At 38.5% G+C, this 27,315-nt stretch overlaps 2 protein-coding genes across 4 annotated transcripts in view; both read left to right on the forward strand.

Annotated features, from left to right (window-relative positions):
• Window positions 1-27,315, forward strand: part of LOC309501909 (NACHT, LRR and PYD domains-containing protein 3-like) — a gene marked incomplete at its 3' end in the record, with an annotated part of 371,524 nt that overhangs the window by 125,900 nt on the left and 218,309 nt on the right. The window contains exon 14 of the mRNA XM_082174165.1: window positions 703-876. Within this exon, the coding sequence (XP_082030291.1) occupies window positions 703-876 (174 nt within the window). The remainder of the gene's footprint in view (window positions 1-702; window positions 877-27,315) is intronic.
• On the forward strand, window positions 5,296-13,008 carry LOC309502009 (uncharacterized protein). Of its 3 annotated transcripts, none has more exons than XR_014207066.1 (4): window positions 5,296-5,673; window positions 9,913-10,068; window positions 11,485-12,493; window positions 12,618-13,008. XR_014207066.1 is itself a non-coding variant. In XM_082174329.1 (4 exons), the coding sequence occupies exons 3-4, from the start codon at window positions 12,004-12,006 to the stop codon at window positions 12,863-12,865; spliced, it is 738 nt and encodes a 245-aa protein (XP_082030455.1). In that variant the 5' UTR covers window positions 6,715-6,851; window positions 7,617-10,274; window positions 11,485-12,003; the 3' UTR covers window positions 12,866-13,008. The 3 variants fall into 3 exon arrangements, 2 of the variants coding, with proteins under 2 accessions (XP_082030455.1, XP_082030456.1); XM_082174329.1 differs by lacking the exon at window positions 5,296-5,673 and adding an exon at window positions 6,715-6,851 and having other exon boundaries at window positions 7,617-10,274; XM_082174330.1 differs by lacking the exon at window positions 5,296-5,673 and adding an exon at window positions 6,715-6,851 and having other exon boundaries at window positions 7,617-10,068.

A 27,315-nucleotide genomic window follows, 5' to 3' on the forward strand; every position in this document is an offset into this window, starting at 1 on the left:
GCGTGTATGCGTTTCCTCCAGTTTCTCTGCTCCCAGGAGTTCTAGCTAGAGTTCGCCAACAAGGGTCTTGCATCTTACTGATAGCGCTGCGTTGGACGAACAGAGTTTGGTTCTCCGAGATAATATCTCTCCTCAATGGCTCGCCATGGACGATTCCGGAGAGGAGGGACCTTCTGACTCAGACGGAGGGCACGATATTCCATCCCAGGCCCAACCTCTGGAACCTTCATGTTTGGCCCCTGATGGGTACCAACTGAGGAACACTGGGCTTTCGCCTGCCTTTATTGAGACCATTCTAAGTGCTAGGGCTTCCTCCACTAGAAAGAGTTATGCCAACAAATGGAGTGTCTTTGAAAGGTGGTGTGTTGTACATAATGCAGATCCGGTCAACTGCCAGATTGCTTCAGTTCTGGATTTTCTGCAGGAAAAAATTAACAACATAGGCTATATTACCTCCGGGTCAATTTTCAGTTAGTTTACACACTATATTCACAGCTGGTCACGTTTAAAGACGTTCCCAATGGGCTAAGCAGCGCAGCATCTCGTTCCGCTTTTTCAGGGAACAGGGTTACAGTCAAGTAACCCGGAACGATCTCTCTTCCTCTGTCTGTTTTATTTGCTTATGAAGATGATGTGACTTTACAGAATAAAGAGTTTTCTTATTTTTCTGTCTTATTTCCTGCTCTCTCCCTGCTAATGTAGTTTAAGCTGCTGTGATATGACAGATGAAGGTTGTTCTGATGTGACTTCAGCTCTGAAATCAAACCCGTCACACCTGAGAGAGCTGAACCTGAGCTGGAATAAACTAGGAGACACTGGAGTGAAAAACCTCAGTGATCTACTGATGAACCCACAATTCAAGCTGGAGAAACTACAGTTAGTATCATTATACTGTACAGCAATTACAGTGTGACTGAAGTTTATTTATTTGAAGACAGCAGGGCTTATGTTTCATTGTTTATAGCAGTGCACTTTCTGGGTTTTCCCTATTGCTCACAATTTTATGTGTTTTTATCTAGATAGTAATAGTTTAATTTCCAGCATTTGATACAATGTACTGATTGTGTACATGCAGAAATCTGCCTTTTCAACAGAGAATAAAGAAGAGAGACGTCAAATAAAGTTAAACATGAAAGAGAAGAAACAGTGTCTTCCAGCGCACAGAACTAGTGTGACTGGGTTTCAAAACAGACTATTGGAAACTAAATGCTGCTGTAGCTCTTCAATAAGATGATCATCATAGATGTGAACTATTGTTATTTCTCTGTCTTCAGTCTGAGTTATTGCAGTATTACAGAGAAACAGAGTCTCATCCTGAATTCAGCTCTGAAATCAAACCCGTCACACCTGAGAGAGCTGGACCTGAGCAGGAATAAACTAGGAAACACAGGAGTGAAGCACTTATGTGCCGTACTGAAGGATTCACACTGTAAACTGGAGAGATTGAGGTCAGTCACATTCACATACAAGAATCAAAATGCTTAAAATAACTTCAAAACTAAAACACTTTATACTCAGTATCTCACGATGAGTCTAAATTCACATTACCGTATTTTCCGGACTATAAGTCGCTTCGGAGTATAAGTCGCATCAGTCAAAAAATGCGTCATGAAGAGGAAAAAAACATATATAAGTCGCACTGGACTATAAGTCGCATTTATTTAGAAATTTATTTCACAAAATCCAAGACCAAGAACAGACATTTAATCTGGAAAGGCAAGTTGTTCAACTACACAGAACAACAGGCTGAATAGGTGTCCGGTATGTTAACGCAACATATTAACAGTTATTCAGCTACACAATAGCATAAAGAACATATACCTGGAGGCTGAATAGGCTAAATTAACATAAGCCAGCGAGTCCAACAAGCAAGTTACAAGTAAACAAGTTCACCAAGCTCCCGCGATCTCATTCCACATCATTTTCTTCATCCTTGGTGTCGCATTTGAACAACTCCGCCAACTAGAGCGCCCTCTTGCGGCTGTAGACGGTAATGTTTTCTCTTGGTTCATCTCAGTCTGAATTAATTTTGATATACAAGTCGCACCTGAATATAAGTCGCAGGACCAGCCAAACTATGAAAAAAAGTGCGACTTATAGTCCGGAAAATACGGTATATTTCTGCAAACATGTTCACCTTAGTATTTTGTGATCTGGTCAAATAAAGATGAAGATCTCTCTTCCTCTGTTTTATTTGCTTATGAAGATGATGTGACTTTTCAGAATAAAGAGTTTTCTTTTCTTCTGTCTTATGTTCTGCTCTCTCTCTGCTAATGTAGTTTAAGCTGCTGTGATATGACACATGAAGGTTGTTCTGATGTGACTTCAGCTCTGAAATCAAACCCATCACACCTGAGAGAGCTGAACCTGAGCGGGAATAAACTAGGAAACACAGGAGTGAAGCGCGTATGTGCCGTACTGAAGGATTCACACTGTAAACTGGAGAGATTGAGGTCAGTCACATTCACATACACATACAAGAATCAAAATGCTTAAAATCACTTCAACAGTTTAAACTAAAACACTTTATACTCAATATCTCACAGTGAGTCTGAGTTCACATTATATTTGTGTAAAATTCTTTACATTCATGATTGGTTTGTAAGATAATCTCTCTTCCTCTGTTTGTTTCTTTCTAGTCTAATTGACTGTGGCATTACAGATGTTTCTTCTTTAACTCAGTCTTTGACTAAATCAAAAGCACTGCAGTTTTTAAAAGAGCTTGATCTGAGACACAATAAGATAGGAGACTCAAAGCAGCGACTCAGAGACGTGATACGAGACTCAAACTGTGTCCTGAGGTGAGGAAACATCACTTTGAGATTTTAAAGAGATCTTCATTTACCTCTGATATGTGAACAAACCAACATTCGTGAAAGGAAATTATCATAAAGCTTTATTGCAACAAAGGGTTTGTGTGAGAACAAAATGTGAAATTATTGAAATGTTTAACACAGAGGAGGAAAGAGAACAAAAGCTCACTGTCACAGCTTTATACATCAACACCTGCTGTATTAACTGTGTCAGTAGAAGTGAATCATTTCAGTGTGAAAACAGACTTGGTCAGATTGTAGGAAAACGCTGCACTCCTGCTAAAATCAGTGCAGTTCCAGCTTCAGCTCACAGCGTCCAGCTCACATGAGAAATGTCTCTGTCTCTAGTGTGTTTTTACTGTGACAAGCAACACGTCACACTACTTTACACTTACCTTACTCTCAGTTATTTACTAAGAGCCCACAAACATGTTTAACCCTCTGGAGTCTGAGCGTTTTTTGGGGCCCTGGGGGTGTTCTGACATGCTCTGACATTTGTGCTTTTTTCAGTTGCTTATAAACATATTAATGGCAAAGGTGTAAATTCACTCTATATAGCACAAACAGGACTACAATAATATGTGAGCCACATGTATGTACATGTTTTCATTTTTGAGAGAATAATGTTTATGCGTGGTTATCGAAAAAACTAAAAATTAAAGTTTTTGAAATAAGGCCACAAAGCACATACTAAATATGTGGCAATAAGACTTTTGACTAATGGATGTCGTCGCCTATAGTTTTTTCTTCAAAATTATGTGAAAATAGTCTTACTTTATCGTTCACATAAAACCATACATTGATTTAAATTGATGTAAAACAGGTTTTGCTTGGAAAGCCAATATGCGAGGGGGGCGTGAACGAGGAGTGGTTTACACCTGAAAATACAATGTCCCACCCACTCTGCATAATGATGAGCCATTCACTCAGGTGTGACACTGACTGAGCCACAATGCAAGGACAAAAGATATATTTAGAAGAAGACTTATATTGACCATTTAAGATTTTGCTTACATCTATCTTGTAAATATGTTTTGCTATTTTATTAAAACGGTTACAATTACAACAATAATTACAATTTCAACAATATTTCAAGTGTACTCTTTTTTTGTAAAAAAAATGATTATAGGCCTACATTTTATCTATGTATTCATTAGTTTGAATATAACCAACATTGGCACAGCTAACATCTTAGTTGATGACTTTATTTTTGACAAAAATAGTATTTTATATATAGAAATTGCTAAACAAAAGCTTATTTGATGTGGCAGTATATTCTACAGTAAAAACTGTACCCAAATCTAGTCAACAAAATGTTGTCTTTCATATTTTGTCTGACTGTAACGTTGTTTTCATGAAATATTAGGGCATATTGTTAATTTGCAGTTTAATACGTTGCTTATACAAATAGCCTACATTTTATTTCAACATTCAGTCGATGTTTACTTATCTCAGTATAGCAATGCAGTTTGCTAAAACATCATCATTCATTCACACACGCGATTTAAATTTAAACTGTCTTTGCCAGCTGTGGTAAACAGCGCGCATCTCTGCCGTTTATTCATTCATAAACAGAAACCCACGTGAAGAAATTCACGTGAGAAGGAAAAAACTTACAGTATTCCTCAGCTCGCTCCTCGATATACCCGCACTTCTGAGGGACATTTTCCATTAGTATTATTCCTCACAGCGCTGCAAGACGGTGTAAACAATGATCTAAATAAACTTGTGTGTTTTCTCGAGCTGATGGGGGCGTTCACAGGATTGCCTCAGCCATTTGCGTTTGAATAGCGCGCGCTCTCCGTGGGCGTGGCCGATTATAACGTAATGAGATGAGATGAGCTCGACTGGAATTGCTCTCTTTTAATACAGATTTCACAAGATGAGAATATTAGCTTTTTATATAAATTACTTCATTTAAAAGAAGAGAATTCAAGCTTCATGCCTGTGTGTCTGTATGTCTGTTTGACTGAGTATTCGCTGAGTTATTGTTAATTTTCGGACGCGTTTCAGAATGGACTTCACTGGCAGAGAGAAGGCAGAACTCGCTTCGTGTTTATTTTTCTTTATTTGGCAAAAAGCACAACACTTTGTTTTTATTGTGAGTATACACAAAAATAATACACATTTAACAGAATCGATTGATGTATGAAACTCCTATGGAAAATCAAAGTCAACAGAGTATTTATGAGTTTCTTTTACACTAATAAAAAAAAAGCGAGCTGGTATCGCCGGCGATACCGTAGACCTCAGGGGGTTAAACTAGAGGACAAACGGCTTTAACTAAAGGATTGTGTTTGAACTCAAAATAACATTTGTATTTGCTCCCTGTGGTTTATTCCATACGCCGTACACTCATTAATTTCTCCTTTACAGAGACTCAATAGGAGTCACACCGACACACACACACAAACATATGAACATGATTCAGGTTTTAAATCTATTATACTCAATATAACTTTTTTTTACTATAAAAAAAAAAACTGTAATTGTGTTCATGCGACGAACAACCGTATAAGTCCAAAAAAAACGAAAATTGAGATAACCATGTGACTTGAATGTATGTGTGCCACTTTGTATACAGAATCACTTTGGCGGGGTGTTCGCGCGACCAAAACTCTGTATTTTAAATTTTTAAATAGTCTCACGCGGAAAAAACGTTTATGTCCACTAACGAAAAATGGAGACGCCGGTTGCTTTCATGTCCGCTGCGGACATTAATAGGCAAAACCTCGGCAAAAAAAGGAGAGCGAACATGAATGAATGGAAGGACAGAGCAAGGAAGTCTTTGAGGGATGCTGGGAAACCATATGTGAATCGGAGAGGAGAGCAAAAACGAGGAAAAGGTCCACCAAAAGAGGTGAGTGAAAAACCGTACACAAAGTATCTACCTAAAGTTAGCGGTTACAGTCAGAGGGGCGTGTAGGCTACTGGGCGTCGTCTACTACAGTTCATATAGCTCACTCTGTTTAAAGGATCAAGTCATGAATAGGTCGAAATGAAAGCTGAGAAAATTAAGAGAAAATTAGGATTCAGGGGACGTTTTAAACATGTCTCTACTCCTTATAACCACGGAGAAATGAATCGAAACGCTTTAGGTGTGTCTCTAACGTTATATATTTAAAATATTTTGATATAATTTTTGGATCCCCTGTTACAGCTGAGTAGTCAACTTTCTTAATCATTGATATAAACAAGTTGTCTACAAAAAAATTATCTAGTCTAGAAAAGGAATGATGGACATAGGAAAAAAAAAGGAGAATTGTCTAGTCAATGCGTCTAAGAATAAGGATCCACACAGCCGTTCTGTTGCATAAATAGAGATAAGGCCATTGCCATATCAGAAACATTACTACTAGTGCTGGACCTATCAAGCTGAGGATCGAAAACACAGTTTAAATCACCAGCGAATAACAAATGATGTGTATTAAGCTTGGGGGTATTAATTAGTCATAGATTGTGTCAGAAGGTATAAACTGTACTCTCTTATTAATTAAAACTGCCACACCTCTTGATCTGCTATTACATTTGGAATGAAAAATTTGACTAACCCATATCTTACGAATTCTATTGTGATCATCCAGTCTTAAATGTGTTTCTTGTAAAAACAATATATCTGGTAGAAAACTTTAGCTCTTTTAACAGGACGATTTAATCCCCTGACATTACATGTCAAAAGCCTCACAGGATGACCTCTATCTTCATCACCTATATTAACTGTATATTCATTAAATTTTAATGCAACACTTTGTTTTGTAATGTTGTATGCTATGCTATGTTTGTTACTTGTTATTTAATAAATAATCAAAATAAATTAAAAAAAGGTAATAATAAAAAAATGTATTGATTGTGTAAGCTGTTATATATTCTAGCTAGTAACCTTAATAGCTGCTAAGAGCTCTAGTGTTTTATAGCTAAAAAAAACAAAACAACAACTTTGTTTCTGTTAAGGGAAAGCTGTGCAAGGAGACGTGTCCCAGGCAGTGTTCAAGTCTAACAGACCAAAGAAAGCTCCAGCTCTTCACAGAGTTTTATGCTGTCTCTCATACCCCTTTTCCACCAAGGCAGAACTGGTGCTGGTTCGGAGCCAGAGCCTAGTTTCAAATCGGTTCTTTGTTTTTCCACCGCCAAAGCACCAGCTCCGAACCAGTAAAAGTGGTTCTTAAGTAGCACCAAATCATTGCAGGGTCTAGAACGGAGCCAAGAAAGAACCGCTTGCGTCAGAGGCTGGGGGCGGGGTTACCGTGGCCAACAAGACTGAAGAGAAACTTGTGACCGCCATTTTTAAATAGCAGCTAGTCGAGCTAATAGCAGCTCGATTATAATATCCGTCTATGTAAGTTACGGTGAGCTGCACGGACGCGTTGGATTCGCCGTGTTTGGATGCCGATTTATTTTCGCAAACCCATGAGCATCCATAGTAACGCAACGTCTATTATTGTTGATGCCTTGTTCGAGATGCATCGGAGCAGCGTGGACCGATCGGAGCTGCGGGAGTGTTTGGAGATCATACGACTCCTTGTGTTTTTTGATCGCTTTCGCAGTGCTTTGATTTCATGTGCTGATCGTTCTGCGAGAAGCCGATGCATCTCGAACAAGTCTAGTGTGTTTGTGTTTGGCGCTGCCGCACTAGCGTTGCTGGGCAACATGATACGTATGCAGTGACGTAAGATATAGCTCTGTTGTGGCTCTCTGGTCGGTGGAAACGCAAACCGGTTCTTAGTAAGCTCGTCAGTCGAACCAACTCCGAACTGGCAATAGCTCTGGCTCTGAACCAGCACCCGGTTCTTGTTGGTGGAAAAGGGGTATCAGGGCCGTGCACAGGGGGGTGGCCCGGTGGCTAGAGCCACTGCCCTTCTGCCCTCATCAGCTGAGGTGCCCCTCTCGCCCCCCTCCCTAACCCTCCAGAAGATTCCCATAAAAACGTTCTGTTATCGCTCCGCTAAACATCCACTGATTCCGCTAATCCGCTCCGTGTTTTCCTGCTCGCTCCGCAGCGTCACTCGTAGACAAGCATGTGCCCGCTCTCCGACGACAGTTTCAGAATAGAATTTCATCCCATTCACAGGTCGATTACAAATTACAATCCACATTACAGACAGTAGTCGATCCACAAAATGAGTATTTTGGTAATATGTTTTTGTATTTCTGTCGCAAAATGTTTTGCTCCTGGTCTTCAAATAGTGCTAACAACTCGTGCAACATCCATGTTCTTGGAAGAAAAGCAAATGTGTTTCGTGCCGTTAGCCCCCTTGTAACCTACTAGGCTATACTAAGGTAGCCTACTATTCATTTAGATTAGAACACATTTAGATAATATATAGTATATTACCTTTTAATTATGTATAATGTTAATATGGTCTCATTAAAATATTATAAATATGATGTATGTATGTTATAGATAGATACTAGGCTAGTATATCAACTAAGGCAACTGATTATAATGGGAAACATATTTACAGGAGTTAAAGTGTGAAAAACTGTCTGCTAAATATTATATACATAATGATTTACCCTCTGGCTTTCTAGAACTTTGATTCAATTTTTGCAATGTTGAATAGGCTTTGTCTTTGCTCTTTCTCACTCTGTTCTTCTAATTTTGTGAAGGCATTGTTTTTTTTGTCTACAAAACCTGCAGACAACAGAAAATTGTATTTATTTATTCGTGATTTATTTATTAGTGTTATTTATATTAGATTAGATCAGGTTAAATAATTTGATTGAACAAGAATTATAATTTTCACTACTCCCAGTGTATGATTGCAGAACAATATATGTTTGAAAATTGATGGAGCAACAGATTTTGTGTGAAAATAAATCAGAAAGGTGGTTTGTTTAAAAATCGTATTAATGTATGAGGTGGCAAGGAGGTACACACGGGGTAAAACCAGCACGGTAAAGAAGTAGCCTATTGATAACAATACTTAAGCTAAATTAATATGCTTTTAATAATGTCTAAGTTGATACTTGTTCAAACCAATCACTTTAGCAAAGTTTATAAAATTTTTGGAGTTATTTTGATAAATCAAATAATAAATGTTTGTTCAATAAATATAGGCTATCTGTCATAATTTTCATTTTAAAAATACAGAAACAAGATTCTTGAGATCTTTGTATTTAAATTGCTACATAAGTCTAAAACATTAAAAAATATATATAAAATAGTAGATTAAATTAGCACAGAATCAACTTTGATCAAGTCAATGATCAGCCAAATTTCCAAGTCCATCATCAAAAGCGTTTATGAAAAAAAGTGCTGAGCAGAATTTGTGCCATTGAGTGGTATAAAAGAGAATTAAGTCAAATGCGCATTTTACCCCGGTGTGACTTTATAACTGTTGTAACCTGTATATCATTTCAATTTATACTTTAACTGTATAATATTAAATTAAATGTCTATACTACTTCCATAGGATGAGGCAGCTCAGAGAGTGAGAGCCCACTGAGCATCAGACAGTTAAACTGGCATTGACATTGAATTATTTAATTGGAAGAGTAATTATAACAACATGAATTGATTTTGCACTAAATCCTAATTGTAATCTTATTGCCCATATAAGAGTTGTTTTTAATTTTCTATATTAAGATGATACTGCCTCATTCAAACTCCTTATAGCCTAGTGCCCCCTTTTTTGGTTTAAGCCACTGCCCCTCAAAATGTCTGTGCACGGCCCTGCTGTCTCTTATGAGAGGCAGCAGGCTATCATTCTCTCTGGTTTGGAGCAGGTAGGCTAACTTAAGCAATTCGTGACCATATCATGTCAATAGTATGCAATGCATTACAATGTAGGCCCATGAAATAACCAGTGAATTGAATACTACTGTATGCCTTCAATTCACTAAGACTGCACATGTGCCTGATCACTGTAAATGTTACATTTTGTGAGGATGGATGAAGGATGATCGGCATCAAGTAGGCCACCAAGTGCATTAAAGACCACAGCGCTTTGGTGCCCTAAAAGGCACACACATGGCTTATTCATTCTCCTAACCAAAGCCTACTCACGTACTTAATGACCTTAACTTGACAGCTCTACACGACAGCTAGCCTGCTACGCTATGGTAAATGTCTTTTTACTTCATGTCTTTTTACTTCTAGCACAAGGTGAGTCGCAGACGACCACGTGGGCCTGACACTGAGCTTACTAAGAGGAAGTACACCTTCAAGTACCATGTACAACAAGGAGGCCAAAGACTTGCTGTTTGTAAGCTCACATTTATGTCAGTCTTTCAACTGACCAACAGTCGCCTACAGGCAAGTTTTATATAGCCTAGCTTTTTCCGTTTATTAACTTTTTATTACATGCATGATTTTAATTAGATACATTGTCCATAACATATTTATTTAAAGTTACTTATCTTTGAAAAGGTTATTCAAGAAAAGTTAGGCAGTCAGTCTGAGGGAACAGAGCAGGTAGTCAGGTCTCCATTAGAGGACTTCAGAGGAAAACATAAGAACAGGTAAGAAAAATAAATAAATCTTGAAGGACCTCATGCTCTCGTCCTGTTAGTTTTTAAAGCTGCACCAATGTCAGCATCAGTTGCCCTACAACATTCCCTGGTCTAATGGTGCACTGGACGCTGGCATTATAGGGCGTCGGGTGCCTTGCCACCCTATAACGCCAGCGTGCACGTACCGTAATGGTTAGGATTCAGCTCACTGTTGTTGCCCAGTCAGGAAACATATTTTTGCACTTTGAGATCGATATCAGAGGTAAAGTGCTATGCAAATGTAATGTATGATTATTCTTTGTATCATTACAACATGTGGATCTTAAAGGGATACTTCAGCTCTGGAAAGATTAATGTATATTTAAAATGGGTCATTTATGTAGTATAAATGTGAAATTATTTTTGAATTTGGAGCCTTCTAGACTGAGAAAAGCCAGAAAATGAATTTTTGATTTATGGGGATGAAGACAACAACTCCCAGAATGCACTTGCTTTGCTGCCCTATGAGGCCACGCCTACCGGTAAGATTGCGCAGTTTAAACAACAAGGCTAGGCTACTAGTGAGTCTCCATGACGAGTCTGCCCGGGATTTCGAGATCGGCCAAAATGTGCAGGATTCGGCTTTTGCGTTCTACAATCGCCATTCATCATGTTTACTGTGGCGAGCAGGACGAGACTGAGGGCCGCGGGAGAACGGCGCAAGGCTGGTGGCGTGATTACTGATGAGCAACACCTGTGAGACGCACCGGTCTCGTAGGCTATCTCTCACGGAGGAGCGGGAATTTTCTTAGCAATGCTAAAACGCACACATCAATCGATCACATGTTTAGTGTTCATGTAAACACTACATTCAGATTTCCCAATCGGAATGAATTCAGTTAGATTGAAACAAAAGGTGTGCATGTAAACAATGACGATTTTTGCGTCATCTGAGGATTTTTTCCAGACAAAAAATACATAAATCTCTCATCTCAGGGGGATATGGGGGAGGAAAGCATGGTAATTTGAAAATACTACTGGTTTTCTACTGATACAAAGCTTAATGCTAAATCCTGAAGTATCCCTTTAATGACTGTATGTGAAAAACTAAATCCTATAGTTTAGAGGAAAGTTTAGAATTATACATTTATTGTCACAGAAACAATGCAATTGTGCAAAACAGACCAGCATAATTTATTATTTTTCCCTTGTTCATGAGTTGTGTTGTTTATTTTTTAAGGCCTCATAGCATTCATCCTGCAGTGAGAGGGGGGATAAGAGAGCACATCCTGATCTTCCCACGCCAACCGAACCACTACTCACGGATGAAGGGAGATGTGGAGAGGGAGTACCTGAGCCCTGATTTAAACCTGCTCCGCATGTTCCGCCTGTACAAGGAAAACAATCCAGTATCCACTGCAAAGTTCTGGCTCTATAGGGACCTCTTCAAGCAGCAAAACCTCAGTTTTGGGCAGCCAAGAAGTGATACTTGTGCAAAATGTGACGCCCTGTTCTCAAAATTAGTAGCTGCTACAACAGATGGAGAAAGGTTGAAGATCGCATCCGAGAGTGAGCTTCACCACCGGAAAGCTGAAAAAGCGTACACCCAGTTGCAGGCTGACACAGAGTGGGCCAAAGCCAATGATGACTGCCATGTCATTTGTATCGACATGCAGGGGTAGTGTTCACGCCAAACCTGACACACTCCAACGTGCACTATCAACGGCAGCTGGCCAACTACAACCTCTGTATCCAGGAGATGGGCACTGAAGATCCTCCTACAATGTGCCTCTGGCATGAGGGCATCGCTCACAGAGGTTCCATCGAGGTGGCAAGCTGTCTTTTGAAGTGGGCAGAAACATCTTTCGCTCCCCTAGTCCAGGCAAAGGAACGGAAGCTCATCATCTATAGTGACCGATGCTGTGGGCAGAACAACAACTGGCGAGTCCTAAACCTCATGGCCCTGCTCGTATCTAGAGGGTACTTCAGTCAGATAGAGCAGAAGTTCATGGTGTCTGGTCACTCCTTCCTTCCCTGTGACCGTTCATTTGCCTCGCTGGACAAGAGGCGTAAGGTGTCCACACTCCACACCCCCAGCGATGTCGCCGAGATGATCCGTGGAGCCAGGCAGCAGCATCCATTTAAAGTAATTGAGATGAAATGTGCCGACTTCAGGCAGCTCCCTGATGCAACATTAAAGCGTCCACCTGGCTTCCTAATCACATCCATGATGTGGTTGAAAGTGACAGGTAAAAAACTAAAGAACTAAAGAACTAGACTAAAACTAAACTTGTTTTCTGAGATTAACAGTGTTGGGGATATGTGCGTGAAGGAAGAATCTTCATTGAATTTTTTGTTGAATCATGATTTCAGCTGCTGATCCATGGTGTGTCCACACAAAAGGGAGCCACAGCCACTACGAGGGATGGAAAACCTGGCTGATCACCAAACAGAGGAAGAATCAACCACCTCCAGCTCCTTTGTTCTCCACCACGTATGCTCGTGCTTACGAGGACCCTCTGCCCGTCAAGAAGGAGAAGCACCGTGACCTTATGAAAATGCTAGCCTACATGCCAGCAGAGGCCCAAGCATTTTATGGGACATTAGAATGTGAAGAGTAGCCTGGTATGTGTAGGTCATGTGCAGGGTAAGGTGGGATATATTGTGTATATTGTGTGAAATTAATCATAAAAGTAGTTGTAGCTTATCTTGTATGCCTTATCTTATGTTGTATAATAGGAATATATAGGTATTTATTTTATTTTATTTAGAACCAAAAAAAGGAAGACGTATATGGTAAACTAGCATAAACCATAGCATGGAATGATGATGATGTATGTCTGTATTGTAAATATGTATTGTTTACCGTTATTACTGTTTATTGTTTGTATGTATTGTTTATTGTAAGTATGTACGGTTTATTGTTTGTACTGACGTTTATTTTCTGTACTATAAGTAGGCCTATATTGTTCATTGTTCGTACCGTATTGTCCACGTTTTTGTTCTGTGATTTACGTTGGCAAAAAATAAAAGAAATTGAAAGAAAGAAATGCTTAATTTTTTCTTTAAGGTTCTGTTACTGTATTAAAACTAAGATAAAGGAATCAAATCTCCAGTGGTTTAAAGTGATATGATGAATTGGACTTATACTGTTATTCCACATCAACTGGACATATACTGTTCTTCCACATTCCAGAAATGTAAATTACTCTAACTTTTTATTTTTAAGATTGATACAAAAAAATCTTATCTCATTAGAATTGGGAAGCTTTTGTTGTCTATCTTCAAGTAAAAAATAAATAAAAAAAATAATATAATATTCAGAGTCCAAATAAAAAAAAAACTTATTATTCAAAAATGTAAAATATGGACTTATATGGTTCTTCGTCTCAAGCCCTCAATTGAAATATAATAATTTGCACTTTGTTCTGAACACTGATTGTTTTCTCTTCTGTTCCACTTTACAGAGAAGATGAAGATCTATTGACCAACGTCAGTGGATTGTTTACATCATGGTTTAAATCTATGAAATGATCATGAGAGGAGCAGAAACCATCAGGTGATCCACAGAAGAGTCTCACTACTGTCTTTGAGGAGAAATAAATGTGACTTCACAATTAAATAAAGCAGCGTGTGTGTTAGCATGTGTATTAGAAACATGTGATATTCAATGATTCATGTTGGTTTATTATTCAGGCAAATGATGGTTTAGTTGTAATTAAAGGTGGAACAGAGGAAGAAGCTCAGATGAGTGTCAGCAGAAATCTTCAGTATCAGGCCTGCAAATATAATAATGTTTGGATTGAACTCATCCATAATTAATAAAATATGTCTTATCATGAACGTGATTGTCAAGAATAGCACATAAATGTTTCAAAAGATATAAAGTTTACATGTAACTTTTAAAAATTTACGTTATCTCTCTTACATTTTGTACACAGAATATCTTTATTGTTATTGTTTTATTGTATATGAAGTTAGTTATGTGTGTGTGTTGCTGATGCACAGATCTACTGTATATTGTCTTTGTTCTGTGGATGAAGTCTCTTCTCCTCTACAGACCGACTAAACATGTTTACCAGTTAACAGCATTTGTGTGTGTTTCACTCGCTCCTCAGATAGCAGACGGATGTGGGCCACTTCAGGCAATGATGCGGCACTGCAGGCCTTCCTATGGCCCGGACTAAATGTGTGTGAGCCTGAAGTGGCCCGCATGTAAAATGGCAAATATGGCCCAAATATTTTAAATCCTTTTTAGGCAAAGATGCGGCACTCATGGCAATGTGTAATCTGAATGTGAGCCTAAAGTGGTCCATATGATAAATAATGAATATGGCCCAAATATCACAAACCAAATGTGGGCCACCTATGGCAAAAATGTGGCACAATCGACAATGACTAATCTGGGTGTAAACCAAATATGGCCCACATATGTTGCAGCAAATGTGGCCCAGTTATCTTAAAACATAACTGGGCCAGTTTTGGCAAAGATGAGGGACAGTAATCACTGTGAATCTGAATGTGAACCTAAAGTGGCCCACAAATGACATAGCAAATATGGCCCGATTACATCGCAAAATAATTTGCGATATGGCACAGTATGCAACGTGTGTGTGCAGGGGCGCAACTACCCAGTGTCAGAGGGGTATGCAGCAACAATTTTGGCAAACACCCCTTTAAATCAAAATAAATTACATAGTTTTGTATAAAAAAGAATTATAAAAACAGAAGACAATTGAAAAATATGACCAATAACCATGGGATAAAAAAAAAAAAAAAAAAAAAAAAGTTAACACTTTAGTTTAGGGTCTAATGCTCACTATTAACTAGTGTCATTGACATACATATTTCAGGGTTTTATAATCACTGAGGTCCCGAATGTGAGGTAGGCTAGTTAGGGGGATTCTGAGAAAAGTTAGATTTTTCTGATCTACATATGTGCATTTTAAGATTGAAAGCCAAAAAAATTGGATAACAATAGCTTTAAAAGCATGTGGGCAGCTGATTATTTTTCTCTCCTCATCAGATCAGCATCACACTCTTTTTCTCTTTGTTTTTCTCTTGGCCTGTCTCTTCCCCTCCTAAAGCTGAGCTTTGAGTGATATAGGCTGATATAGGCTTTTCACGTTTGTCTGTCAGTGAAGAAAGTAAACATAGGGTCAATTGATAGGTTGATTTACGAATAATTTTCTCTGAAGCATTCATTTACTGAAAGCTACTAGGAAATCTAGTAACTAAGTTTATTAAATTCCTTCACAATATGTACACATTCATTACTGATCTTATGCCTAATTCAGGGCCGTAGACAGGGCTTTAAAATCAAAGAGGTCCTAAATTTGAGGTTGTTAGGGAGTAAAATTTTGTTATTTCTCTGATATGTGCATTTCAAGATGTTTGAAGGGCATAAAAAGTTTAAGAAATAGCTTTAAAACCATGTTAGCGGGCAGTAGATATGTCAATACCTGGTCTCTCCTCATTTCTCTCAGTCTCCTCATCTTGCCCTGTCTCTTCCCCTCCTAAAGCTGAGCTTTTTTTTTTTTTTTTTTTTTGCTGAAGGCTACAAATTGTATTATATTAATTCTCAATATGTACACATTCATTATTAATCTTGTGCCTAACATGATGAAAACGGCTTTGTTAATTTTTCTTATCACCTCACGGACCATAAACTGAAGCGTTGAGTCGCTCTGCTAAAAGTGGCGCTCAGCAGCTTCTATGAACACAAAGCCCGCCCACTTTGATTTGATTGGTCATCTCAAATATTCTGACATTGACGATCAGTGACAGACCAATGAGACTCTCACACACTCACACTCACACTCACACTCACACAGGGCGCCTACTCTTGTCACGATCGCACACACAAAGACAAAAGTAGATCCAATAATGCAGCTTTTATTTAAGGGTAATCCGTATTCGTACATCTAGTCCAGGCAATAGGTCAATATCCATATACGTAATCCAAAAACAAGAAACAAACAGGAACACACAAGACTGACCTCAGGAAGTGGTGTGAACTAAACAAGGACTCCGTAACAAACACTAACACAGACAGGGTTTTTATACACACAGAAACTAACACTGATAATGGGGAACAGCTGGGTGTAATGAACAGTGATGAGTACAGACAGGATTGTGGGAATTGCAGTTCATGAGTGAGTGACACCGTGAGGGAAGGGGACCTCTAGTGTTTACCCAGGGAACACAAACCAGACACTGTGACAACTCTAGCCTGTTATGGTGCGTTCACACCGGACGCGAATAGCGCGTCAGGCGCGAGTGATTTCAATGTTAAGTCAATGCAAAGACGCGTTACGCGCGTAAAAAATTCCTGCGGGGCGAATGAGGCGTAGAGCGCGGCGCGGTAGACGCGAATACGCCTCATTCGCGCGTCAAGTTCGCGCGAATTGAGCGTCTGGCGCGTTAAGCGCGTTACGCGCGAATGTTTTATGTAGTGCTATTTGTGCATTCTCGTGTTTGACGCGAATTCGCGTCTGCCGCCCGAGTTGAAAAATCTGAACTTCTGCGTCAATTCGCGCCGCGTTAACCAATCAGGAGCCTGCTTGCTGCTGTCACGTGGTGAAGTGACAGTTTATAATGTTATTTTATGTTTGGCCTCAATAAATTATTTTGTAATATGACTAAAATGCACAACAAAGCAAATCTTTCACATAAAAACTCGATTTCAATATATGAGAGATACTCATTTTGTATTGAATGCTATTTATTCCATATCTATTCTAGATTATATGAAACATCATTATTCTAGTGTAAAGACAACAAACACAATTTAGTGTATAAAAACAAAAATCACAGGACAGGTTTCACTTTTGGAGGCTGGCTCCATTTATTATCAAAACAAAAATAAATGACAGATTAGGTGGGTGCGGGCGAGGGTGAACCTCGCGCCGGGCTGTAGAGCGCGGGCTCGACAGGCATAGACCACTCGAGGCCGAGGCCTTATACGGCCTACGCTGTCCTCGTCAGCGTCCTCACCGTTAGGTCCACCAAACCTAGCTCCTGGAGCAAATTGTGAAACTCCTGAAACCCTCCGGAGGGTCTGGTGGACCCGAGTACAGCGACGATGTCCCCTACGCAGCTGTTTCTGCTCTCCAGAGCATATACGAGCGGTGACTCTCTCGATTAATGCTAACGCTAATGCTCGATAAACATCTAAAAAAGATGGCCGCCAAAACTTTCACCTCTGACGCGCGTAAATTTCGCTTCAAACTTTTGTTTTTACGCGCGTTAGACACGCGAATTAACACAAAGTGGTCAAGCGTCAAACTAGACGCGGCAGGCGCGAATTTGACGCGCTATTCGCGTCCGGTGTGAACGCAGCATCAGTCCTCTAAGATGTTATATAACATTGAGGAAATGCAGAAATTATTTAGAAACGGACAACAGCAGCTACATATAGAAAATACCCAAAAAATTATTAGTATTATTATTTATTTTTTGACCATCGATTTGGCGCCCCCATGGTGCGCCCCTATGCACCGCATATAGCGCATACCCACTTTTTGCGCCACTGTGTGTACTGTGCAGCACAAACACAGACGTGCACTAGCTCTTACAGTCAGTTAACTTATGTTGTACATGTTGGCAGAGTGTCTGATTGAGAATTTTTTTTTATGGTCTTGGAACGTAACTGAATATTTGGCTGAGATACATTTTGAGTTGCTGTATGTAAAAATCTTTGCTGTGGTTTCAAGCAGGACATATTCTTGGAACACAATTCCTGTCCAGAAACCCTAACCCTACACATAACTTATCCTTAAAGAGGGAAATGATAGGTAAATAACCAGCACCAAATCCTGGTTGTAAGCATAAACTTAAAGGATAATTCTGGTATTTAACACCTTGAGTCTATTTTGTAGTTTGTTATGGATGAACTACACTGTAAAAATAAAAGGTGCCTGGAGGAACCTTTTGGGGTTCTTCACTTTGCCACACCGGCGGAACCGTCTGTAGATCCTCTAGGCACCCTTTAAAAAGGGGCGGTTCTCTGAGGAACCACACAGGTTTCCTGAGGAACTCTTATATAAGGCACTGTGTGGAACCACTGTGGGTGCCTCCAGGAACCAAATTTCAATTTTATTTTATTTGTATTAAATTAATTTCATGTTGTTACTATGGTTACCACCATTAACTTCTATTATAATAAACAAACTGAACCAAATACAAAATAAGAATTGTTTATTACATATTTTAGATCCATTTTAATACACTTCCATGCACTTGGATAAAAAAAACTAGTAATAGATTAAAATCAATGAATACACAAAAAAAAATTATAATAGTATAATACATAAGTAACATGAATAATCAACCATGTGTATACAATAGGCTACACAAGAAAAGACATCTCAACAAAATGCATGGAAAAAACATGTTCCAAGTAATAAATCAATGTAAAAAATTCAAATTTTGACTAATTAAAAATGTCCATCTTCACTTAATTTTAAAACATGTTTCAGTTCACTTAAGTCTGACGCCACTGTTTCCAAGTCCAAAAGCTCTATCAGATGCCAAAAACAAACAGTGCTAATATACACTCAGTGTGCTGTAATATTCCTGAAAATTATGATCCTAACCTTTATCTCTATTCCGAAATCTCAGATGGTTAGTTATCCATAAAATGTTGAATCATAAAATGTTGAAGTCTGGGATGCCGTGAGACTGGAGACTGTAATGTACACTATGGCTTTTGAAAAGCTTAAATGTGTGACTTGAATCAACAGTTCCCATAAATGGTTGTTGAGTATTCTCAATATCTAGAAACAAGATAGAGGAAGTAGAAGTAGAGGCTTCGACCCGGAAACAGTATTCCTTATGTCACAACAAGCAGAAAAGATTTTCCATTTTTCCAGAGTTAAGGTGCAGTAAAATGATCTGTTGTTCTGTGAATGTTCACTGGTGAATTCAGTCATTTCAATAAGAATCCACACGATCAGCAATTTTGTGTGGTGCTTCATACATTACGTCACTACATTGCTGACAATGGTCAATGGACCTTTTTGCCTGTGTAATTTCACGAAATTCACAAATGTGATGCACCTTTACTCACTGCAACATAAAATGCAATCAATTATAAAATCTTCACAAGGGACACGTGAGGTACTTAACGAGTTAGAAAAGTGAAAAGGTGCATCAGCTTCATTTTCTGTTTGTTTTTCCTCTTTTCTGGTGGATGGTCCAGACACTTCAGTGATTTTCGGGTCTACAGGAGGATTTTTATTCTTGATCAAACTTGTATTTCAGCTTACCGAGATCCCTGCAAAGTACAAAATTTACTGTTAGTAAGGTTATTAAAGTGATAGTTGTGAAATTTAAATAATTTCCTCAGCCTTGTGACGTTCCAAACCTGTTTGACTTTCTGTCTGTGGAACCCGAAAGCAGATCTCAGGCAAAATGCAACCCGTCACCATTCAATATCACTGCATGAAACACAAGCATAAAAAAATTGTGTAATTCATTCACACCATTCTTATGTACACTTGTGTAGTTCAATTCAATGCAACAATTTATGTAAAAATGGTTAAGCTCCAAAAATGTCCCAGAAAAGATCCTAAAAATAATCTATGAGTTCACAACTCCTGTGTTATGGGTTGTGTTGTAAGTCTTATGAAGCCATATAATAGCTTTTTCCATTTTTTTGTCGAAAAAGACTAAACTTGAAGTTATAATTCAGTATAACTGATTAAAAAAGTACACAGTCAAACAATACAATTTCACACAGAGAAAGTTCATAGTAATAAAGTACTTGCATGTGGTGTATAGGTAACTTACTGTAATTCAATGTTGCCTCTGAAATGTTCAGATTATTTTAGAAATGTACTGGTTGTTCTGGGGAAACAAAAGAACAAAGCTGATTATTCACAACAAAATATTTATTGGCCAGTAAATGGCTTTAAAATGGTATTTGAGAGAATGAGGGCACCTGTAGTAAGTAAAGCTAGGCTAAACAAAAACAGACCAAACTATATTAACCTGCTTTTGTTATTCATAACAAACGCCAATGAGGACAGGAATCAGTTAAATTAGTTAGGCTATTATCAGCAATTTGAAGACACAGTTTTACAGAATATGTTGAATTGAATGACTAACGTTAAATCAATCTAAGACAATAAGTCAATAATTTCCATTTGTTCATTAACTTACAACGTAGTTAGCATCGCGGCTAAAAACCTTCATACCAGATACTGTGCAATAAACGAGTGGTAAACACTGTAAAAACGTAGTAATGTATAATAAATTTAGTTTATATATATGTGTGTGTTTGAATATAGTGAGTAGACTCTGTATTTATATTTATTTGGCGAGTTTACAAACCTTGTAAAGGAGAGCCGAACAAACGGCGGAAGCTTTGATGAGAGGAGCCGTTACCCGATGACGTGGATCAGCTGAGCTTTGTTGCGCGCGAGTTGCGCGAGGAACTGAAGCGATGACAGCAGAGGAATAGCAGCAGTTTCGTGACAGAATAAAACTTTTCTCCTCCTGGTTCTTCTTCTTCAAATAATAATTTATGAAGAAGTAGGTAAAAATTATTATTTTATAACTATTATTTATTCAATAATAATTAATTCATTCTTATTATTAATATTCTTATAATTTAGTGTTGTTGTTTAAGGTTTAAATTAATCAATAAAATAGGCCTATAGATACTAAATAAATGTAAGCTACCCAGGTGAAAAAGACGTAGGCTACTGTTAAATGTATTAAAAATGCATTAAAGTATATTTGTATTGTAGGCCTACTAAAAACACACTCAAGTACATTTTTAATTGTACGTCTTTTTCACCTGGGTATGTATACTGAATCAAACTTAAGTAGCCTATAATAATAATAATAGGATAATAATAATCTCATTCTGGCCTCACTGAACCATTGGGTTCCTCCAGATGCTGGCTTTAACATAAGAGATCTTCCAGGAACCACTTAAATGTTAAAAGATCTTCCAATAACCCTTTTATCGCATTCAAGTTCCTCTATTTTCCCCCAAAGCACTTCGAGGTCTCATAGTAATGAAAAGGTGACTCCAGAACCTCTGAACTAAATACAAAGTGCTTAAAGGATCCCATAAGTTCCAGCAAGAACCTCAAAGATTGTCAATGCTCCTCCAGTAACCCTACTATAGGAGAAAGAGCTTTGAGGCACCTAAATTACATTTTTAAGTTCCTTGAGTATCCGACAGGATATTTGAGGCTCCTTTAGTTTTTACAGTGTAGAGTGGTGGACACAGAAATGTTGACGATGGGTCCTGTCTCGACTTTTTGACTCTTTTAGAATCACCTTTGACCGCTTCAGAGTGGCTGTCTAGGGGCATGCACAAACATGTCCTTAAAACAACCCTTAACGTTCGTTTTCAAAACTGTGCAGCTCACTGAGTGGTTAGTGGTGTTCGTTGATGATTAAAAACAAATATATCGGCGCAATGTATGATTTCAATCCGTGTTATTTGTTATAGTGGAACTATTTTTTCAGATACCTCACAACGCGTATAAACTTCCGCTCGATATTTGAGTCTGAAGCGTTAGCACACTCCCGACCACTTGATGGCGACAACCACTTTGCCGTACAAGGACGCTGTACGGAACTCGGTGTCTAGCGCATAGAGCACAGTTGCACAGTTGATCTCATATCTATGGTTGCTCTGCTCACGCTAGCCTTCTGAGAGACGGAGAACTGAGCAAAAAGACTACAACCAAATGTAAACACCCCCCTTTTCCGTTTCTGGTAGCGCAGTAATATCAACGAGCAATGAGTCCTCCAACAGAAATCAATGGGATTTTACAAAATGACAAATAAAACACGACAGAAACTGTATTTCGCTACGCTACTTGTTTTTAATCATCAACGAACACCACTAACCACTCGGTGAGTTGCACAGTTTTGAAAACGAACGGTAAGGGTTGTTTTAAGGACATGTTCGTGCATGCCCATAGACAGCCACTCTGAAGCGGTCAAAGGCGATTCTAAAAGAGTCAAAAAGTCGAGACAGGACCCATCGTCAATATTTCCTGATCCGAAGCGTGATTCAAAACACCCATGTCACGTGACTACGGCTAAATGAAGCTCCGGAGTGTTTCACAAGTGTTTCGACAGGTGGCATGGTCCGCTGAATCAGTGTTTGATTGACAGGGTTGGGAACAGACCACACAATCGCACATCTGTATAAAAGTGAAGTCAATGCATCTTGACCTCGTGGGTTTTTGTGAGAGGAGTTTGATTTTGAGATAGCAGATTTTTGGTGATATAGTGACATTTATAGTGCGATTTGTTTAGTTATATTTAGGCTTATTTTAAATGTACACATTGACTGGTAGGCTAGAGCCAGACAGAGTATACATGCAGTGATACATTAATAGATTCATAGATAGAAATATATATAGACAGATAGATTAATAGATAGATACATATAGACACATAGATAGATTAAGAGATAGATAGATAAATAAAAATGGAGGCTTCACAGAAGAGATGCCGTACATCTGTGGTGTGGGAGTATTTCCATTTGGAAACCCCAAATAAAGTGAGATGTATGTATTGTGATCGGCAGCTAGCCTACTGCAACAATACATCATCCATGATGCGCCATTTGAGGAGCACTCATCCTGCCATTTTGCAGGGTGCAGAGGATGGTAGCAGTACTGACACTGCTGGGCCATCTAAGCAAGATATGCATTGTTTGAAATATAATTATTTGTATGTCCTTGCTAAAAAATGTCTTTGTATGCCAGCAACAAGTGTCCCTTGTGAGAGGATTTTTTCAAAGGCTGGAGAAATTATCTGTAAAAAAAGAAGTAGGCTAAGTCCTTCCACAGCAGAGAAATTAATATTTTTGAATAAAAAATCTATAAAAAAGTGAGACATTGTGGCTTGGTTTCTTTTATTAATATTCATTTTTCATGACCAAAATAACATTATGCACAGTGAGGAGCCTACAGGTTACAAGCTTCACATATTAGAAAAATACAATAATAAAAAAACAAATTTTTAATGGCTCGTTGTCAAGGTTGTTTCAGATCAACACCTGCAAGTGACCACTAGGTGTCACCGTTGAGACGGGTGTCGGATTGTTTCGAAGCCTCGACACAATATGGCACATTTGATTCACGAAGCCTCGATCTGCCCACCACTACAGGCAACCCAGTGGTGGTGAATGGTGATCGGTGATCTCAGTGAAGCAATGCAGGAATCCAGGAAGACGACGAGGATCAAGAAGGATCAAGGAGACGAGCACGGAACAGGGAACACACACTGGGGAAGCCACAACGATCTGACAACATGAGACACCAGTTACTAGTGATGTGACATTTGAACTGAGGCGTCGGAGCTTGTGTCAAGAAAAAATGGGCGTGTCAGATGAAGCCGCGATTCGAGGCTTGTGTTATTAATGTGCAAATCACGTGACTAATGACAAACGAGGCCTCTGTTTGTGTGGATACGTCATCGGTTCGGTCCATAGACAGTATATAAACTGGACACAGCGACCCCATAGGTTTCAACGGAGAGAAGTGAAGCAAATTAGAAGCCCTCACTTCCTGATGGCTGAGCGTACTGCGCAGACTCAAACTGAGCTTGACGACGTAGATGTGACGTGAGCAGCCTGCCTGACAGTTGTAAGTTTTCTAGTAGTTGTGCCAAGCGAAATCTGAACCATTCCCTTCCGAATCTCGCAGAGACGGAGAGTGTGAGTAGGAGCTGTCCATGAGCTAGGAGCATACTCTCTATGGGCTTCTCCCTTGACTTTATCGGACTTTATGCCTCCACGTCCCCCCGATTGACTGCGAGCTTCTCCTCCTGTCTATACGGTAATTTCCAGAGAGTCGCGTGGTTATGACGCAATCGTTAGCCTACTTTTACAAAAACTGCTTCTACGGGGCCATAACGTAAGATACAAGGTAATGGAGCCTTTTATACATTGTCGTGTTTCTTTAGAAATAAACAATGGACAAATGGAGTCTTTAAACGCCTCAGATGTAAAGTTATTCGCTGTCAAAGTGACGCCAAAATGAATGGGAGTCAATGGGATGCTAACAGCAGGTAAAGGCTTGTTAGCCAATGACGGCCGCCGGGGGTGGTACGGAAATCGAGCGCTCGATTACCCCCCTGGTTCAGTCCGAGTGTCGCTTCCGGATAAAAGGCGGTTTGAAACTCGCGCCACCTTGTGGGTGTTGCAGGAGTAGTAGAAGCAGTTCTAGTAGTGTCAGAGAGTTAGATAACTATCATTGTCATTGTCGTTATTGTGTCATATATGTATTAGGGCTGTATATTACTACATTATCAGGTTAGAATAGTTATAGTATATTGTTATTATTAATTATAGTAGCTATATTATAGTCTTGTTGTATTAATTAGATAAGATTATTTGGATTGCTCTGGATTTTTGGATCTGGACTGCTTTTTGATTTGGATTGCCCTTTTGGATTTGTTTGCTTTTTGTGACCTCTTCCTTTTTCCTGGTAATGGAGCCAGCGAGAAAGAGGAAATCATCCCCTGTCTGGGCTCAACAGAAGCATCGGTATCCTCATTTATACCAGCTTCACTGGCATTTTTATGTTCCCCTGCATCCTCTGTTCCTTGTGAAAGGATATTTTCCAAGACTGGAGAGATTTTGTCCAAGAAGAGGAATCGTCTAAATCCCAACACACTTGAAACAATTCTGTTCCTCAATAAAAATCTATTGTAATCCTTCCTTCCAGACTATTCTGTTGCAGTTTACTTTATTACACTCCCTCCACCATAAGCACTGCACTCAACACAGTGTCACTGTTGCTGTTCATACTGTCACTATCCAAACAATTTATGAATAATTAATTTAACTGTGTGTGTGACTCTGCACAAGTAAATTCAGACAGAGAAAGATACATATTTTATATTATACACAGGTAATGGACAAATGTCTGCTCATGTCTTTTTATTATGCAAATTAAATGTTACAGACATTAACAGTGAGTACAAAATAAATAAATATTTTTATTTATAAATAAATGAAATAAATGGGGGGGGGGGGGGTAGCTAGGTGTCACTAGTGAGCAATGCTGAATGAAGCTTTGGCCGTTTCTCAATATGCGTTCTTGTCTGTACTTGTGTTCTTGTGGACTTGTGAAACGTCATCAGTCGCTGCCCAAGTACTGTTCCAATTCAAAGTTCACATCTAGCGAAGTACAGTTCAAATCCCCGGATGTGTTCTTGATCCGCCCCTTTTACAGAGGATGCATCGAGAGGTGACTTGTGCGGACTTGAGACAGCCAGGTATCCCAGAATGCATCTCACACCAACCAGCAAGCGTCAATAGCAGAGGAGAAACCCCGCGTAATTTAAAAATACTGCTGTAATTGTGTGACGAAATGTAGTTTTAAGAGTTTTTCAGGCGAGAATGTAGTTGTTTAAAGCTCGAATCTTTGGTTTATTTATAAAGATAGCGCCTATTTGAAAATTTTATCTGACGTTTTCGGAGTTGTGAGATCCAGGCAATCGGATGTTTGGGGCTCATGTACCCCGCCGACAACAGCCTTCCCTCGGCTAGTGCTGCTGACGTTTGCCGCTGGCTCGGATGTCTCCAGTCTAGTGGTTTAACATGAGATATAAATCGTCTTGTGTATATCTAACGGGCGATTTTTTTATTTTTTTTATTTGTCTCATTAATATATAATTTGTTCCCTGGCAAAACGTTTTGGCTGAGGGCAAACTTAAGTTTCATAGCTTTATATATTTAGTCTATTTAACTTGGCGATATGTTATGCCCTAAATTAATACATGATTAACTAACTGTATTTTTCTATGTACATTTCTGAAATGCACTTTCTGTAAAGCTGCTTTGAAACAAAATGTATTGTGAAAAGCGCTATACAAATAAATTTGAATTGAATTGAATTGAATTATACCTTTTAGGCTACTTATACTTTTATAATGGCTATTATTGATCATTAAAACTGACATTTAACAAAAAAGGTTATGTCTTTTTATTTTATATATTTAAAACATATAAAATATTTTATTATACGTTGCCTACATTCTCTTCACTGTATGTAGCCTACACATTTAATCAAATAAAATGACACAACCCTGTCTCTTTTTGCTAAATGTCAGTTTTAATGATCAATATTATAATGTTTTTTTTATGTATCATATTTTTAAAATGAAAGCAAAAAGAGTCAGGGTTGTGTTTAATACAAAAAACAATGAGGCAGAAAACACAGGCAAGCAGGGGAATCCAGGAAACTTGAAAAAAGATTAAAAAAACATGACACAGAACACCAGAATAACACTTAGAAATGTAGTGCGACACTAACAAGACTTTGCAAAGACTGAGTGAAAAACAGGGTAATGACACACAACTGGAAGTAATCAAGCCTAATGAGTCCACGCAATGGGTTATGGGAAATGAAGTGATCAGAAAACAAAGGAGACGGGAGGAGTCACTCTGGTGGAGATCATGGGCTCTCCAGCTGGTGATTGTGACACATTATTTGAAGTGACAGCAGTGCATTAAATCAGCTAAATGCTAAATCAGCACATTCACCAAGAATTCATGGTCTTTTATTATTTCACTAAAGCTGCCTTTTTATTGACATTATCTGTTTAATATAAAGTCATATGATAAAATTGCCATTTGTGGCCCTTTAAACTTATAAAGCACTTACATTTATAACTAAACTTTATAAAGACATAATTTTACCAAATAACTATGTAGCCTACATGAATTTGTTACAGCATGACCAACGCTCAGCAGACACTACTGGATGTACTTCAAAAATGTATTATATATATTTTTTTAATCTAAATCTTAAATTGATCTAGTTTATGTATGTCCCTTTCTTAAAAGTTATGTTTTAAAATTAAAACAAAATCACAACAATCAAGGATATACTTTTAATTTTATTTTGTGATGTACATTAGCCATATTATATTTCATTTTTGATACTTCTGCATTACCACCATCATGAGTTGCAAAAGAAAGTAATTATGTTCTAGGCTAATTATGTGCAATAATTTGAATGGATGCATAAATAGCTATATTTGGGCATGGGTATTCCTTTATGATTAACAATGACTGATTAAT

Source organism: Leuciscus leuciscus (genome assembly GCF_965113295.1).
Source record: "Leuciscus leuciscus genome assembly, chromosome: 6".
Lineage (NCBI taxonomy): Eukaryota > Metazoa > Chordata > Actinopteri > Cypriniformes > Leuciscidae > Leuciscus > Leuciscus leuciscus.

Bases quoted from the DNA above. Each gene is read 5' to 3' on its own strand.
- LOC309502009 (XM_082174329.1), top strand. From the start codon at position 12,004: ATGGGCACTGAAGATCCTCCTACAATGTGCCTCTGGCATGAGGGCATC. The intron at 12,494-12,617 runs GTAAAAAACTAA...TCATGATTTCAG, and splicing joins GATGTGGTTGAAAGTGACAG to CTGCTGATCCATGGTGTGTC.